The sequence below is a fragment of the Pseudophryne corroboree genome, chromosome 5, assembly GCF_028390025.1.
Source record: "Pseudophryne corroboree isolate aPseCor3 chromosome 5, aPseCor3.hap2, whole genome shotgun sequence".
Lineage (NCBI taxonomy): Eukaryota > Metazoa > Chordata > Amphibia > Anura > Myobatrachidae > Pseudophryne > Pseudophryne corroboree.
The window spans coordinates 847774984-847790251 of record NC_086448.1 but is presented as its reverse complement, the minus strand read 5'-3'; the positions used below and the strand labels follow the sequence as shown (position 1 = coordinate 847790251).

General features: G+C 51.7%; 1 protein-coding gene across 2 annotated transcripts in view; it reads right to left on the bottom strand.

Annotated features, from left to right (window-relative positions):
- Positions 1–2410: 2410 nt before the first annotated feature.
- Positions 2411–15268, bottom strand: part of LOC134929532 (uncharacterized) — a 31751-nt gene continuing 18893 nt past the window's right edge. The window contains exons 3-6 of one of the 2 annotated variants that reach the window (XM_063925129.1): positions 11483–11553; positions 4249–4402; positions 4061–4115; positions 2411–3459 (exon numbers count right to left, since the gene is read on the bottom strand). In XM_063925129.1, the coding sequence (XP_063781199.1) occupies positions 2626–3459; positions 4061–4099 (873 nt within the window). In that variant the 5' untranslated portion in view covers positions 4100–4115; positions 4249–4402; positions 11483–11553 and the 3' untranslated portion in view covers positions 2411–2625. The remainder of the gene's footprint in view (positions 3460–4060; positions 4116–4248; positions 4403–11482; positions 11554–15268) is intronic. The other variant, XM_063925128.1, reaches the window with a different exon arrangement.

Below are 15268 nucleotides of genomic sequence, written 5' to 3'. Positions count from 1 at the left end.
GGAGGATGGGAGTTACAGAGTGAGACAGATGTGGAGGATGGGAGTTACAGAGTTAGACAGATGCGGAGGATGGGAGTTACAGTGTGAGACAGATGCGGAGGATGGGAGTTACAGTGTGAGACAGATGTGGAGGATGGGAGTTACAGTGTGAGACAGACGTGGAGGATGGGAGTTACAGAGTGAGACAGATGCGGAGGATGGGAGTTACAGTGTGAGACAGATGTGGAGGATGGGAGTTACAGAGTGAGACAGACATGGAGGATGGGAGTTACAGAGTGAGACAGATGCGGAGGATGGGAGTTACAGAGTGAGACAGATGCGGAGGATGGGAGTTACAGAGTGAGACAGACGTGGAGGATGGGTGTTACAGAGTGAGACAGATGCGGAGGATGGGAGTTACAGAGTGAGACAGATGCGGAGGATGGGAGTTACAGTGTGAGACAGATGCGGAGGATGGGAGTTACAGAGTGAGACAGACGTGGAGGATGGGAGTTACAGAGTGAGACAGATGTGGAGGATGGGAGTTACAGAGTGAGACAGATGTGGAGGATGGGAGTTACAGTGTGAGACAGATGTGGAGGATGGGAGTTACAGAGTGAGACAGATGTGGAGGATGGGAGTTACAGAGTGAGACAGACATGGAGGATGGGAGTTACAGAGTGAGACAGGCATGGAGGATGGGAGTTACAGTGTGAGACAGATGTGGAGGATGGGAGTTACAGTGTGAGACAGATGTGGAGGATGGGAGTTACAGTGTGAGACAGACAGGGAGGATGGGAGTTACAGTGTGAGACAGATGTGGAGGATGGGAGTTACAGTGTGAGACAGATGTGGAGGATGGGAGTTACAGAGTGAGACAGACACAGAGGATGGGAGTTACAGTGTGAGACAGACGTGGAGGATGGGAGTTACAGAGTGAGACAGATGTGGAGGATGGGAGTTACAGAGTGAGACAGACGTGGAGGATGGGAGTTACAGAGTGAGACAGACGTGGAGGATGGGAGTTACAGAGTGAGACAGACGTGGAGGATTGGAGTAACAGAGTGAGACAGACGTGGAGGATGGGAGTTACAGAGTGAGACAGATGTGGAGGATGGGAGTTACAGAGTGAGACAGACGCGGAGGATGGGAGTTACAATGTGAGACAGATGTGGAGGATGGAAGTTACAGAGTGAGACAGACGTGGAGGATGGGAGTTACAGAGTGAGACAGACATGGAGGATGGGAGTTACAATGTGAGACAGAAGCGGAGGATGGGAGTTACAGAGTGAGACAGATGTGGAGGATGGGAGTTACAATGTGAGACAGACATGGAGGATGGGAGTTACAGAGTGAGACAGATGTGGAGGATGGGAGTTACAGTGTGAGACAGATGTGGAGGATGGGAGTTACAGAGTGAGACAGATGTGGAGGATGGGAGTTACAGAGTGAGACAGACATGGAGGATGGGAGTTACAGAGTGAGACAGGCATGGAGGATGGGAGTTACAGTGTGAGACAGATGTGGAGGATGGGAGTTACAGTGTGAGACAGATGTGGAGGATGGGAGTTACAGTGTGAGACAGACAGGGAGGATGGGAGTTACAGTGTGAGACAGACGCGGAGGATGGGAGTTACAATGTGAGACAGATGTGGAGGATGGGAGTTACAGAGTGAGACAGACACGGAGGATGGGAGTTACAGTGTGAGACAGACGTGGAGGATGGGAGTTACAATGTGAGACAGATGTGGGGGATGGGAGTTACAGTGTGAGACAGATGTGGGGGATGGGAGTTACAGAGTGAGACAGATGTGGAGGATGGGAGTTACAATGTGAGACAGATGTGGAGGATGGGAGTTACAGAGTGAGACAGATGTGGAGGATGGGAGTTACAGAGTGAGACAGACATGAAGGATGGGAGTTACAGTGTGAGACAGACGTGGAGGATGGGAGTTACAGTGTGAGACAGATGTGGAGGATGGGAGTTAGAGTGAGACAGACGTGGAGGATGGGAGTTACAGTGTGAGACAGATGTGGAGGATGTGAGTTACAGTGTGAGACAGACGCGGAGGATGGGCTTTATGGATTGTAATTCCTTTTGGATGAAAGTAATAGGGTGGAGTGTAATAGGGTGGAGTGTAATAGGTTGGAGTGTAATAGTGGAGTGTAATAGGGTGGAGTGGAGTGTAACAGGGTGGAGTGTAATAGTGGAGTGTAATAGGGTGGAGTGGAGTGTAATAGGGTGGAGTGTAATAGTGGAGTGTAATAGGGTGGAGTGGAGTGTAATAGGGTGGAGTGTTATAGGAGTGTAATAGGGTGGAGTGTTATAGGAGTGTAATAGGGTGGAGTGTAATAGGGTGGTGTGGAGTGTAATAGGGTGGAGTGCTATGGGGAGATGGGAGATCGGTCAGTAAGTGGGGAGAGCTCTGTGGACAATGAGAATCATTTATGTCATTACAATATTAGGAGAGCATAATCCTCTGTATACAGCTACAGGTTTTACATTATAATGGACTGTCCGCAAGTCCCCGTAGAGAGCCCTGTATCAGTCACTGGCAATAGGGCACTGGTCCATAGAATATGTGAGATCACTGTATATGGGGCCGGGGAGTCTGTAGAGCCGCAGTCAGACAGAACCTGTATGGACTAGGAATTATCTCCATCCCTGCGGTTGCGGACATAAAACATATTCCTTATCCCCTGGTTGATGGCTGTGCGACCCTTGGCCAGGGCCTCGTCAGCAATGTCTTTGGGGAAGTAATCGTGGAAGGCATGCTGGATTGCATGGACGCGCCTCGGGCTGAGGGGCATCTTCTGATCCGTCCCATTAAAATTATGCCCATAAAGTTCCTCCTCGGTAAACAACAATTTTGCAAGCTGCCAGCCAAAAGGTCCTGGGTTGTTAATGTCAACTTGTCGTCGAATAGACAAAGCGAGGTCTTCGTCCACCCTCAGCTCCATGGCTTGAGCTGGTATGTTTGGGGAACTGATGACGGCTGCAGGACCCTGCCAGTCACAGTGGAAACGCTGCTTTCTCCGGCGTTTGATGATGGGGAAGCGAGCACTGGAGCTTGAGGCATATCTTACAGGAGGGTTAGGGTAAAGATGAGAGACAATAGGTTGGTTATCATCTTCATCATCATCTTCCTCCTCCATTTCCAGTTTCAGTGTTCGCATGTGGTCCTCCTTAGTCAGTACCTCCTCTACTGACTCATCCAGAGGGTCATCAGCAAAGGACGGTGCTCTGGGGCTGTGGTCCTCTACTCTGCTGCAGCTATTCAGAAACTCTACAATCTCGCCTACGGAGCTGAAGCAGAAGACCGGCGAGGTCTGAGTCGCAACCTCATTCTTCTGCAGCCTGGCGCAGGGTTCACCCCCCTGTGTGAGCGTCTTACATAGGGGTGACTGCATTTGCAGGTTCCTGTCCTGTGCGTCGAAGTCGGCATCTCCATATCCAAAGATCTGGATCTCCTGGATCTCCTAGAAGAAAACAAATCACTTTAACTGGTTTATTTCAGGTCCACTTGGACTTCCAATTCTCCAATTCCGGCGCTGGAACTGAATTACAATCGCCTGTATCTTTTTCATGTCGGTCTAGCTTCTACTATCCATCACCAGCAATGGTGAAGAAGAACATCAGAATATTATATAAATTATTATTATGATCAGGTAGAATTCAATATCACAATATTTGATGACTAATCCATTGTAACAAAGGTTTGTTACATTATGTGGAAACCACCATGGAGTTCATTCTGTCAACAGCATATCGCTGACATAGTCAACATGCCATAAGACAACACGTTGACATTCACATGGTCGAAAGCAACACGTCAACATGGCGACAATGTTGACAACCAATCTTAAACCTAACCTTAACAAGTCTATTGTCGACATCACAACACTTGACATTCTTGTGTCGGCATTACATTAAGTGCCGTCTTCATCAGTAGGCACTTATACTAACTCAGCCAGCGTACAAGTCCCTTCTCCACATTGATGGGACATAATACAGGTAGGTAGCTGTGATCCTGCAGGTAATCTATCCACCTGTCTCATTTCCTGTCCCGCTGGCACTTACCTGATCCTTGGCGAGCGTCTTCCTCCTGATTAGCGCCATGGGCTCTTTATGTTTGCTGGAGAAGAAAGAAACGCGTTAGTGATGTAACACTGGTCGCACCATCACCTAGGCAGATGAGATAAGTGCTTAGAATAAGAGCAGAGGGTTCTGCTTGAAGCCCAGAAGGCCAGGCTGCCCATATGGCGTACCTACTGGAAGACCCAGGGGACAAGCACAACGCAATGATCAGGACGAGATAGAAATCACAGCAAACATCTGGTCATCCTGGAGTCTGGATGGTGCACCCCTAGATCCTGCTAGACCTTCTGACTCAGCTTAGATCTCCATAACTGGGGGTATGAGCTGTGGATGGAAGAGGGTACATTCCGCATACTGGCGTTCCGGATGCCTGTAGCAGATATACTGACGCAGAATCCTAACACTGGTCAGAAAAGCAGTACTCCAACACAGCTCACAATGCCGAACAAACTGTAAGTATACCGGGACTGGGTAGGGATAGGCCGTGGGGAAAGGGGGGGGGGGGGGTTAAGCTGCGGGGCAGAGGGGGCGTTCGGCAATAAATAGGGTGGTTACAGTAAGACTGCGGGGGGGAGGGTTAGGCTGCGCAGGGGGCGTTAGGCACTAAATAGGGTGGTTACAGTAAGACTGCAGGGGGGGGTTAAGCTGCGGGGCAGAGGGGGCGTTAGGCAATAAATAGGGTGGTTACAGTAAGACTGCGGGGGGAGGGTTAGGCTGCGCAGGGGGTGTTAGGCAATAAATAGGGTGGTTACAGTAAGACTGCGGGGGGAGGGTTAGGCTGCGCAGGGGGCGTTAGGCAATAAATAGAGTGGTTACAGTAAGACTGCGGGGGGGAGGGTTAGGCTGCGCAGGGGGCGTTAGTCACTAAATAGGGAGGTTACAGTAAGACTGCGGGGGGGAGGGTTAGGCTGCGCAGGGGGAGGGTTAGGCACTAAATAGGGTGGTTACAGTAAGACTGCGGGGGAAGGGTTAGGCTGCGCATGGGGCGTTAGGCAATAAATAGAGTGGTTACAGTAAGACTGCGGGGGGGAGGGTTAGGCTGCGCAGGGGGCGTTAGTCACTAAATAGGGAGGTTACAGTAAGACTGCGGGGGGGAGGGTTAGGCTGCGCAGGGGGAGGGTTAGGCACTAAATAGGGTGGTTACAGTAAGACTGCGGGGGGGAGGGTTAGGCTGCGCATGGGGCGTTAGGCAATAAATAGAGTGGTTACAGTAAGACTGCGGGGGGGAGGGTTAGGCTGCGCAGGGGGTGTTAGTCACTAAATAGGGAGGTTACAGTAAGACTGCGGGGGGAGGGTTAGGCTGCGCAGGGGGTGTTAGGCACTAAATAGGGAGGTTACAGTAAGACTGCGGGGGGAGGGTTAGGCTGCGCATGGGGCGTTAGGCAATAAATAGAGTGGTTACAGTAAGACTGCGGGGGGGAGGGTTAGGCTGCGCAGGGGGCGTTAGTCACTAAATAGGGAGGTTACAGTAAGACTGCGGGGGGGAGGGTTAGGCTGCGCAGGGGGAGGGTTAGGCACTAAATAGGGTGGTTACAGTAAGACTGCGGGGGGGAGGGTTAGGCTGCGCAGGGGGCGTTAGTCACTAAATAGGGTGGTTACAGTAAGACTGCGGGGGGAGGGTTAGGCTGCGCAGGGGGCGTTAGGCAATAAATAGGGTGGTTACAGTAAGACTGCGGGGGGAGGGTTAGGCTGCGCAGGGGGTGTTAGGCACTAAATAGGGAGGTTACAGTAAGACTGCGGGGGGAGGGTTAGGCCGCGCAGGGGGCGTTTGGCACTAAATAGGGTGGTTACAGTAAGACTGCGGGGGGGAGGGTTAAGCTGCGCAGGGGGTGTTAGTCACTAAATAGGGTGGTTACAGTAAGACTGCAGGGGGAGGGTTAGGCTGCGCAGGGGGCGTTAGTCACTAAATAGGGTGGTTACAGTAAGACTGCGGGGGGGAGGGTTAGGCTGCGCAGGGGGCGTTAGTCACTAAATAGGGTGGTTACAGTAAGACTGCGGGGGGAGGGTTAGGCTGCGCAGGGGGCGTTAGGCAATAAATAGGGTGGTTACAGTAAGACTGCGGGGGGGAGAGTTAGGCTGCGCAGGGGGCGTTAGTCACTAAATAGGGTGGTTACAGTAAGACTGCGGGGGGGGAGGGTTAGGCTGCGCAGGGGGCGTTAGTCACTAAATAGGGTGGTTACAGTAAGACTGCGGGGGGAGGGTTAGGCTGCGCAGGGGGAGCGTTAGTCACTAAATAGGGTGGTTACAGTAAGACTGCGGGGGGAGGGTTAGGCTGCGCAGGGGGCGTTAGGCAATAAATAGGGTGGTTACAGTAAGACTGCGGGGGGGAGGGTTAGGCTGCGCAGGGGGCGTTAGGCACTAAATAGGGTGGTTACAGTAAGACTGCAGGGGGGGGTTAAGCTGCGGGGCAGAGGGGGCGTTAGGCAATAAATAGGGTGGTTACAGTAAGACTGCGGGGGGAGGGTTAGGCTGCGCAGGGGGTGTTAGGCAATAAATAGGGTGGTTACAGTAAGACTGCGGGGGGAGGGTTAGGCTGCGCAGGGGGCGTTAGGCAATAAATAGAGTGGTTACAGTAAGACTGCGGGGGGGAGGGTTAGGCTGCGCAGGGGGCGTTAGTCACTAAATAGGGAGGTTACAGTAAGACTGCGGGGGGGAGGGTTAGGCTGCGCAGGGGGAGGGTTAGGCACTAAATAGGGTGGTTACAGTAAGACTGCGGGGGAAGGGTTAGGCTGCGCATGGGGCGTTAGGCAATAAATAGAGTGGTTACAGTAAGACTGCGGGGGGGAGGGTTAGGCTGCGCAGGGGGCGTTAGTCACTAAATAGGGAGGTTACAGTAAGACTGCGGGGGGGAGGGTTAGGCTGCGCAGGGGGAGGGTTAGGCACTAAATAGGGTGGTTACAGTAAGACTGCGGGGGGGAGGGTTAGGCTGCGCATGGGGCGTTAGGCAATAAATAGAGTGGTTACAGTAAGACTGCGGGGGGGAGGGTTAGGCTGCGCAGGGGGTGTTAGTCACTAAATAGGGAGGTTACAGTAAGACTGCGGGGGGAGGGTTAGGCTGCGCAGGGGGTGTTAGGCACTAAATAGGGAGGTTACAGTAAGACTGCGGGGGGAGGGTTAGGCTGCGCATGGGGCGTTAGGCAATAAATAGAGTGGTTACAGTAAGACTGCGGGGGGGAGGGTTAGGCTGCGCAGGGGGCGTTAGTCACTAAATAGGGAGGTTACAGTAAGACTGCGGGGGGGAGGGTTAGGCTGCGCAGGGGGAGGGTTAGGCACTAAATAGGGTGGTTACAGTAAGACTGCGGGGGGGAGGGTTAGGCTGCGCAGGGGGCGTTAGTCACTAAATAGGGTGGTTACAGTAAGACTGCGGGGGGAGGGTTAGGCTGCGCAGGGGGCGTTAGGCAATAAATAGGGTGGTTACAGTAAGACTGCGGGGGGAGGGTTAGGCTGCGCAGGGGGTGTTAGGCACTAAATAGGGAGGTTACAGTAAGACTGCGGGGGGAGGGTTAGGCCGCGCAGGGGGCGTTTGGCACTAAATAGGGTGGTTACAGTAAGACTGCGGGGGGGAGGGTTAAGCTGCGCAGGGGGTGTTAGTCACTAAATAGGGTGGTTACAGTAAGACTGCAGGGGGAGGGTTAGGCTGCGCAGGGGGCGTTAGTCACTAAATAGGGTGGTTACAGTAAGACTGCGGGGGGGAGGGTTAGGCTGCGCAGGGGGCGTTAGTCACTAAATAGGGTGGTTACAGTAAGACTGCGGGGGGAGGGTTAGGCTGCGCAGGGGGCGTTAGGCAATAAATAGGGTGGTTACAGTAAGACTGCGGGGGGGAGAGTTAGGCTGCGCAGGGGGCGTTAGTCACTAAATAGGGTGGTTACAGTAAGACTGCGGGGGGGGAGGGTTAGGCTGCGCAGGGGGCGTTAGTCACTAAATAGGGTGGTTACAGTAAGACTGCGGGGGGAGGGTTAGGCTGCGCAGGGGGAGCGTTAGTCACTAAATAGGGTGGTTACAGTAAGACTGCGGGGGGAGGGTTAGGCTGCGCAGGGGGCGTTAGGCAATAAATAGGGTGGTTACAGTAAGACTGCGGGGGGAGGGTTAGGCTGCGCGGGCGGCGTTAGTCACTAAATAGGGTGGTTACAGTAAGACTGCGGGGGGAGGGTTAGGCTGCGCAGGGGGTGTTAGGCACTAAATAGGGAGGTTACAGTAAGACTGCGGGGGGAGGGTTAGGCTGCGCAGGGGGAGGGTTAGGCACTAAATAGGGTGGTTACAGTAAGACTGCGGGGGGAGGGTTAGGCTGCGCATGGGGCGTTAGGCAATAAATAGAGTGGTTACAGTAAGACTGCGGGGGGGAGGGTTAGGCTGCGCAGGGGGCGTTAGTCACTAAATAGGGAGGTTACAGTAAGACTGCGGGGGGGAGGGTTAGGCTGCGCAGGGGGAGGGTTAGGCACTAAATAGGGTGGTTACAGTAAGACTGCGGGGGGGAGGGTTAGGCTGCGCAGGGGGCGTTAGTCACTAAATAGGGTGGTTACAGTAAGACTGCGGGGGGAGGGTTAGGCTGCGCAGGGGGCGTTAGGCAATAAATAGGGTGGTTACAGTAAGACTGCGGGGGGAGGGTTAGGCTGCGCAGGGGGTGTTAGGCACTAAATAGGGAGGTTACAGTAAGACTGCGGGGGGAGGGTTAGGCCGCGCAGGGGGCGTTTGGCACTAAATAGGGTGGTTACAGTAAGACTGCGGGGGGGAGGGTTAGGCTGCGCAGGGGGTGTTAGTCACTAAATAGGGTGGTTACAGTAAGACTGCAGGGGGAGGGTTAGGCTGCGCAGGGGGCGTTAGTCACTAAATAGGGTGGTTACAGTAAGACTGCGGGGGGGAGGGTTAGGCTGCGCAGGGGGCGTTAGTCACTAAATAGGGTGGTTACAGTAAGACTGCGGGGGGGAGGGTTAGGCTGCGCAGGGGGTGTTAGTCACTAAATAGGGTGGTTACAGTAAGACTGCGGGGGGGAGGGTTAGGCTGCGGGGCAGAGGGGGCGTTAGGCAATAAATAGGGTGGTTACAGTAAGACTGCGGGGGGAGGGTTAGGCTGCGCAGGGGGCGTTAGGCAATAAATAGGGTGGTTACAGTAAGACTGCGGGGGGAGGGTTAGGGGGGAGGGGGCGTTAGTCACTAAATAGGGAGGTTACAGTAAGACTGCGGGGGGAGGGTTAGGGGGGAGGGGGCGTTAGTCACTAAATAGGGAGGTTACAGTAAGACTGCGGGGGGAGGGTTAGGCTGCGCGGGCGGCGTTAGTCACTAAATAGGGTGGTTACAGTAAGACTGCGGGGGGAGGGTTAGGCTGCGCAGGGGGCGTTAGGCAATAAATAGGGTGGTTACAGTAAGACTGCGGGGGGAGGGTTAGGCTGCGCAGGGGGCGTTAGGCAATAAATAGGGTGGTTACAGTAAGACTGCGGGGGGAGGGTTAGGCTGCGCAGGGGGCGTTAGGCAATAAATAGGGAGGTTACAGTAAGACTGCGGGGGGGAGGGTTAGGCTGCACGGGCGGCGTTAGTCACTAAATAGGGTGGTTACAGTAAGACTGCGGGGGGAGGGTTAGGGTTAGGGGGGAGGGGAAGAGGGGAAGAATACTTACATAGCAGGTTCAAGATTCTGTGCATCACGGTGCCGCTGTCGGAGACTCATATAATATATATGATAATATTATTCTTGCTGATGTGCATTTTCCTGGTGCTATATATTATACCTGTAGTTATTGCAGCAGTGTCCTAGTTATTGTGTAGGAGACTCATCTGTGTGGTGTGAGGGGAATCTGGGGCAGATGCACCAAAGCTTGGAGAGGGATAAAGTACCAGTCATACGCTCCTGACATTTTTCAAACACAGCCGGTAACATGGCAGTCACGAGCTGATTGGCTGGCACTTTATCTCTTTCCACACTTTGATACATTTCCCCCTCTTTCTGTTTGGGATAAACATCCCTTTAGTAGAAGACACATTGGGGGTAATTCCGAGTTGATCGCTCGCTAGCTGATTTTAGCAGCATTGCACACGCTAGGCCGCCGCCCTCTGGGAGTGTATTTTCGCTTAGCAGAATTGCGAACTAAAGATTAGCAGAATTGCGATTAGAAAATTCTTAGCAGTTTCTGAGTAGCTCCAGACTTACTCCTACACTGCGATCTGTTCAGTCCGTTTCGTTCCTGGTTTGACGTCACACACACGCCCAGCGTCCGGCCAGCCACTCCCCCGTTTCTTCAGACACGCCCGCGTTTTATCCTGGCACGCCTGCGTTTTTCCGCACACTCCCTGAAAACGGTCAGTTTCCGCCCAGAAACACCCACTTCCTGTCAATCACACTCCGATCACTTCAACGATGAAAATTCTTCGTTCTGCCGTGAGTAAATCTACTAAGTTTTGAGCTAAAATACTTAGCACATGCGCACTGCGTACCATGCGCATTTTCGCATTAATCGCTCCGTTGCAAAAATCGGCACCGAGCGAACAACTCGGAATGACCCCCATTGGCCTAATTCAGACCTGATCGTAGCAGCAAATTTGTTAGCTAATGGGCAACACTATGGTGGTCATTCCGAGTTGTTCGCTCGGTAATTTTCTTCGCATCGCAGCGATTTTCCGCTATTTGCGCATGCGCAATGTTTGCACTGCGACTGCGCCAAGTAAATTTGCTATGAAAATTGGTATTTTACTCACGGCATTACGAGGTTTTTTCTTCGTTCTGGAGATCGGAGTGTGATTGACAGGAAGTGGGTGTTTCTGGGCGGAAACTGGCCGTTTTATGGGAGTGTTTGAAAAAACGCTATCGTTTCTGGGAAAAACGCGGGAGTGGCTGGAGAAACGGAGGAGTGTCTGGGCGAACGCTGAATGTGTTTGTGACGTCAAACCAGGAACGACAAGCACTGAACTGATCGCACTGGCAGAGTAAGTCTCGAGCTACTCAGAAACTACACAGAGAAGTCTTTTCGCAATATTGCAAATCTTTCGTTCGCAATTTTGATAAGCTAAGATTCACTCCCAGCAGGCGGCGGCTTAGCGTGTGCAATGCTGCTAAAAGCAGCTTGCGAGCGAACAACTCGGAATGCCCCCCCCATGTGCACTGCAGGCGGGGCAGATGTAACATGTGCAGAGAGAATTAGATTTGGGTGGGTTATATTGTTTCTGTGCAGGGTCAATACTGGCTGCTTTATTTTTACACTGCAATTTAGATTTCAGTTTGAACTCACCACACCCAAATCTAACTCTCTCTGCACGTTACATCTGCCGCCCCCCCCCCCCCCCTTCATCCCCCAACACTCCCTGCAGTGCACATGGTTTTGCCCATTAGCTAACAAATTTGCTGCTGTGATCAGGTCTGAATTAGGCCCTTCGTTCTCTGTAGGTAGTTTCCAGTGCGCCGGTGGCAGGATCTCACCTTTTCTTTGTCAGAGGCACTTTCGGTATGGTCACTCGGACTATGGATGGTGGTAAAGGTTCTTCTGTGTCCTGTGATAAGACAGGAAACATCCCACTGCAATCAGTATGTCTACATATGTATAAAATCCAATACCTACATGGACCCTGTATCTCCTACAGGATACCATTTAAATGCCTCACACTGACCTACTGTACAAAGGTCTTACAGTCTCCCTTCTATGTCTCCAAACTCCACAATCCCTACTGCAAAGTTCTCTTTGGTCAGCCCTGCCAGTAATCCCAGTACACAACGTGAATAGTGGGAGGTAAGATATATAAACAGTCACATGCTTTACTTGTGGAGAATAACAGATGGCACATGGAAGGAGGTCTGATGGTATGTGTATAGGTTTTGATGGACATGTGGGGGGTCTAACAGCATGTGGGGAAGTCATTTGGATTGTGTGGGATGTCCGATAAACATGGGGAGGTCTGAAGGACATATGAGGATGTTTGATGGGAATGTGGGAAGGTCTGATGGGCATATGAGGAGGAATGAGGGGCATGTGGATAGGGTATGAAGTACATGCAGGGAGGTCTGATGGGCATATGAGGAGGAATGATGGGCACGTGTGATAGGGTATGAAGTACATGCAGGGAGGTCTGATGGGCATATGAGGAGGAATGATGGGCATGTGGATGGGGTATGAAGTACATGCAGGGAGGTCTGATGGGCATATGAGGAGGAATGATGGGCATGTGGATGGGGTATGAAGTACATGCAGGGAGGTCTGATGGGCATATGAGGAGGAATGATGGGCATGTGGATGGGGTATGAAGTACATGCAGGGAGGTCTGATGGGCATATGAGGAGGAATGATGGGCATGTGGATGGGGTATGAAGTACATGCAGGGAGGTCTGATGGGCATATGAGGAGGAATGATGGGCATGTGGATAGGGTATGAAGTACATGCAGGGAGGTCTGCAGGGCATGTGAGGAGGTCTGATGGCCATGTCAGGGGTCAGAACGCATGTGGATGGAATCTGATGGACACATGGAGAGGTCTAATGGGCATGTTAGGGGTTGATGGGTATGTGAGTTGGCAAATGGCATGTAAGGAGGTCTGATGGCCATGTGAGAAGGTCTGATGGCATGTGGATGTGGACTGAAGGACATGTGAGAACTTCCGTGGGCACTTGAGGAGGGCTGATGGGCATGTGGTGAGGTCTGATGGATGGGCATATAAGGAGGTCTGATGGGCATGTGAGGAGATCTGATGGCATGTTAGGGGGCTGATGGGCATGTAAGGAGGTCTGATGGAAATGTAAGGAGGTCTGATGGAAATGTTAGGGAGAGATGGGCATGTAAAGAGGTCTGATGGCATGTGGATGGGATCTGATTGACATGTGGGGAGGTCCGATGAGCATGATAGGGGCAGATGGGCATGTGAGGAAGTCTGATGGGGATGTAAAGAGGTCTGATGGGCAAATGAGGAAGTATGATGGGCATGTAAGAAGGTCTGATGGACATGTTAAGGGGCAGATGGGCATGTGGATGGGGTCTGATCGATATGTGGGGAAGTGTGATGGGCATGTTAGGGGGTAGATGGGCATATGAGGAAGTCTGATGGGCATGTGAGGAGGTCTGATGGCATGTGAGGAAGTGTGATGGGCATGTGAGGAAGTGTGATAAGCATGTAAGGAAGTGTGATGGGCATGTAGGGAGGACTGATGGGCATGTGAGGAAGTGTGATGGGCATGTGAGGAAGTGTGATGGGCATGTGAGGAAGTGTGATGGGCATGTAGGGAGGACTGATGGGCATGTGAGGAAGTGTGATGGGCATGTGAGGAAGTGTGATGGGCATGTGAGGAAGTGTGATGGCCATGTGAGGAAGTGTGATGGGCATGTAAGGAGGACTGATGGGCATGTGAGGAAGTGTGATGGGCATGTGGGAGGTTTGATGGGCATGTTAGTTGGCTGATGGGCCTGTGAGCGGGGCTGATGGGCATGTGAGGAGGTCTGATGGCATGTGGATGGGGGCTGATGGGCATGTGAGATGGTCTGATGGGCATGTGAGATGGTCTGATGGGCATGTAAAGAGGTCTGATGGGCATGTAAGGGGGCAGATGGGCATGTAAAGAGGTCTGATGGGCATGTGAGATGGTCTGATGGGCATGTAAAGAGGTCTGGTGGCATGTGGATGGGGGCTGATGGGCATGTTAGGGGGCAGATGGGCATGTAAAGTGGTCTGATGGGCATGTTAGGGGGCAGATGGGCATGTGGATGGGGTCTGATTGATATGTGCGGAAGTCTGATGGGCATGTGAGGAGGTCTGAGCAGTGTGTTGGCCATTTAAGATTTTTTTTCTCGCCAGTTTAATGGCCCCCAGCAGTGATAGCAGCTGCAGCACCAGCGTTAGGGGTCAGATAGAGCAGTGAGGTGAGAGCTTTGCTGATGACATGTGATGAGACCTGGTGGACATCTGGGACAGGGTGGGGAGGTCTGTGGGGCATAACGGAACACCTGATGACATGATAATGACTTTCTTATCCACTTTAAGAAGAAAGGTGTGTGTGTGTGTGTGTGTGTGTGTGTGTGTGTGTGTAGATGTGTGTGTGTGTGTGTGTGTGTGTGTGTGTGTGTGTGTGTGTGTAGATGTGTGTGTGTGTAGGTGTGTGTATGTGTGTGTGTGTGTGTGTGTGTGTGTGGTGTGTGTGTGTGTGTGTGTGTGTGTAGGTGTGTGTGTGTGTGTGTGTGTGTGTGTGTGTGTGGATGTGTGTGTGTGTGTGTGTGTGTGTGTGTGTATGTGTGTGTGTGTGTGTGTGTGTGTGTAGATGTGTGTGTGTGTGTGTGTGTGTGTGTGTGTGTGTGTGTGTGTGTGTGTGTAGATGTGTGTGTGTGTGTATGTGTGTGTGTGTGTGTGTGTGTGTGTATGTGTGTGTGTGTGTGTGTGTGTGTGTGTGTGTATGTGTGTGTGTGTGTGTGTGTGTGTGTGTGTGTGTGTGTGTGTGTGTGTGTGTGTGTGTGTGTGTAGATGTGTGTGTGTGTGTAGATGTGTGTGTGTGTGTGTGTGTGTGTGTGTGTGTGTGTGTGTGTGAACTTTTTGCCCCAGGTGCATGAAAACCTATGTTTCCCCCTGATGTGGTCTTCCTTACGATAATCCCAATATCGCAACTCCTTCCCTTTCCCTTACAGAATGTAAGCTCTCGTGAGCAGGGCCCTCCTCCTTGTTTCATCGCTCCCCATAGGCCCACTATTTCATGCCTACACTGTAACTATCATTATATGTTATGTTTACCTTGTTATTTTTTCGCTTTGTATGGTGCTGCAGAAATTTGTGGCGTCATTAATAAATGCTAATAATAACAACAACAACAACAACAGCCCTGTGATTAATGGGTAGAACATAAAAACTTTGCACATATAGGAACTGCCGGTTTACCATATAGACAGAGTAGGCACCGGCCTATGAGCCCGGCGACAATGGATCAAAATGATATTGATTTGACCTTGAAAGAAAACTACAATCAGGATTTCCTACATTGGGGTATATTTACTAAGGTCCCGATTTTGACTGAGATGCCGTTTTTTCTTCAAAGTGTCATCTCGGTAATTTACTAAGCAAAAATCACGGCAGTGATGAGGGCATTCGTAATATTTTGGAAGTCCTAGGAAAAAATCACGAATCAATACACCATCGGTCAAATACGCCAGCAATTTGGTAGAAATCGGTCATTTACTAAAAAGTGCAAAACACAAACACTGCCGACAATAGCCAAACACTGCCGTGCAAAAATACAAAT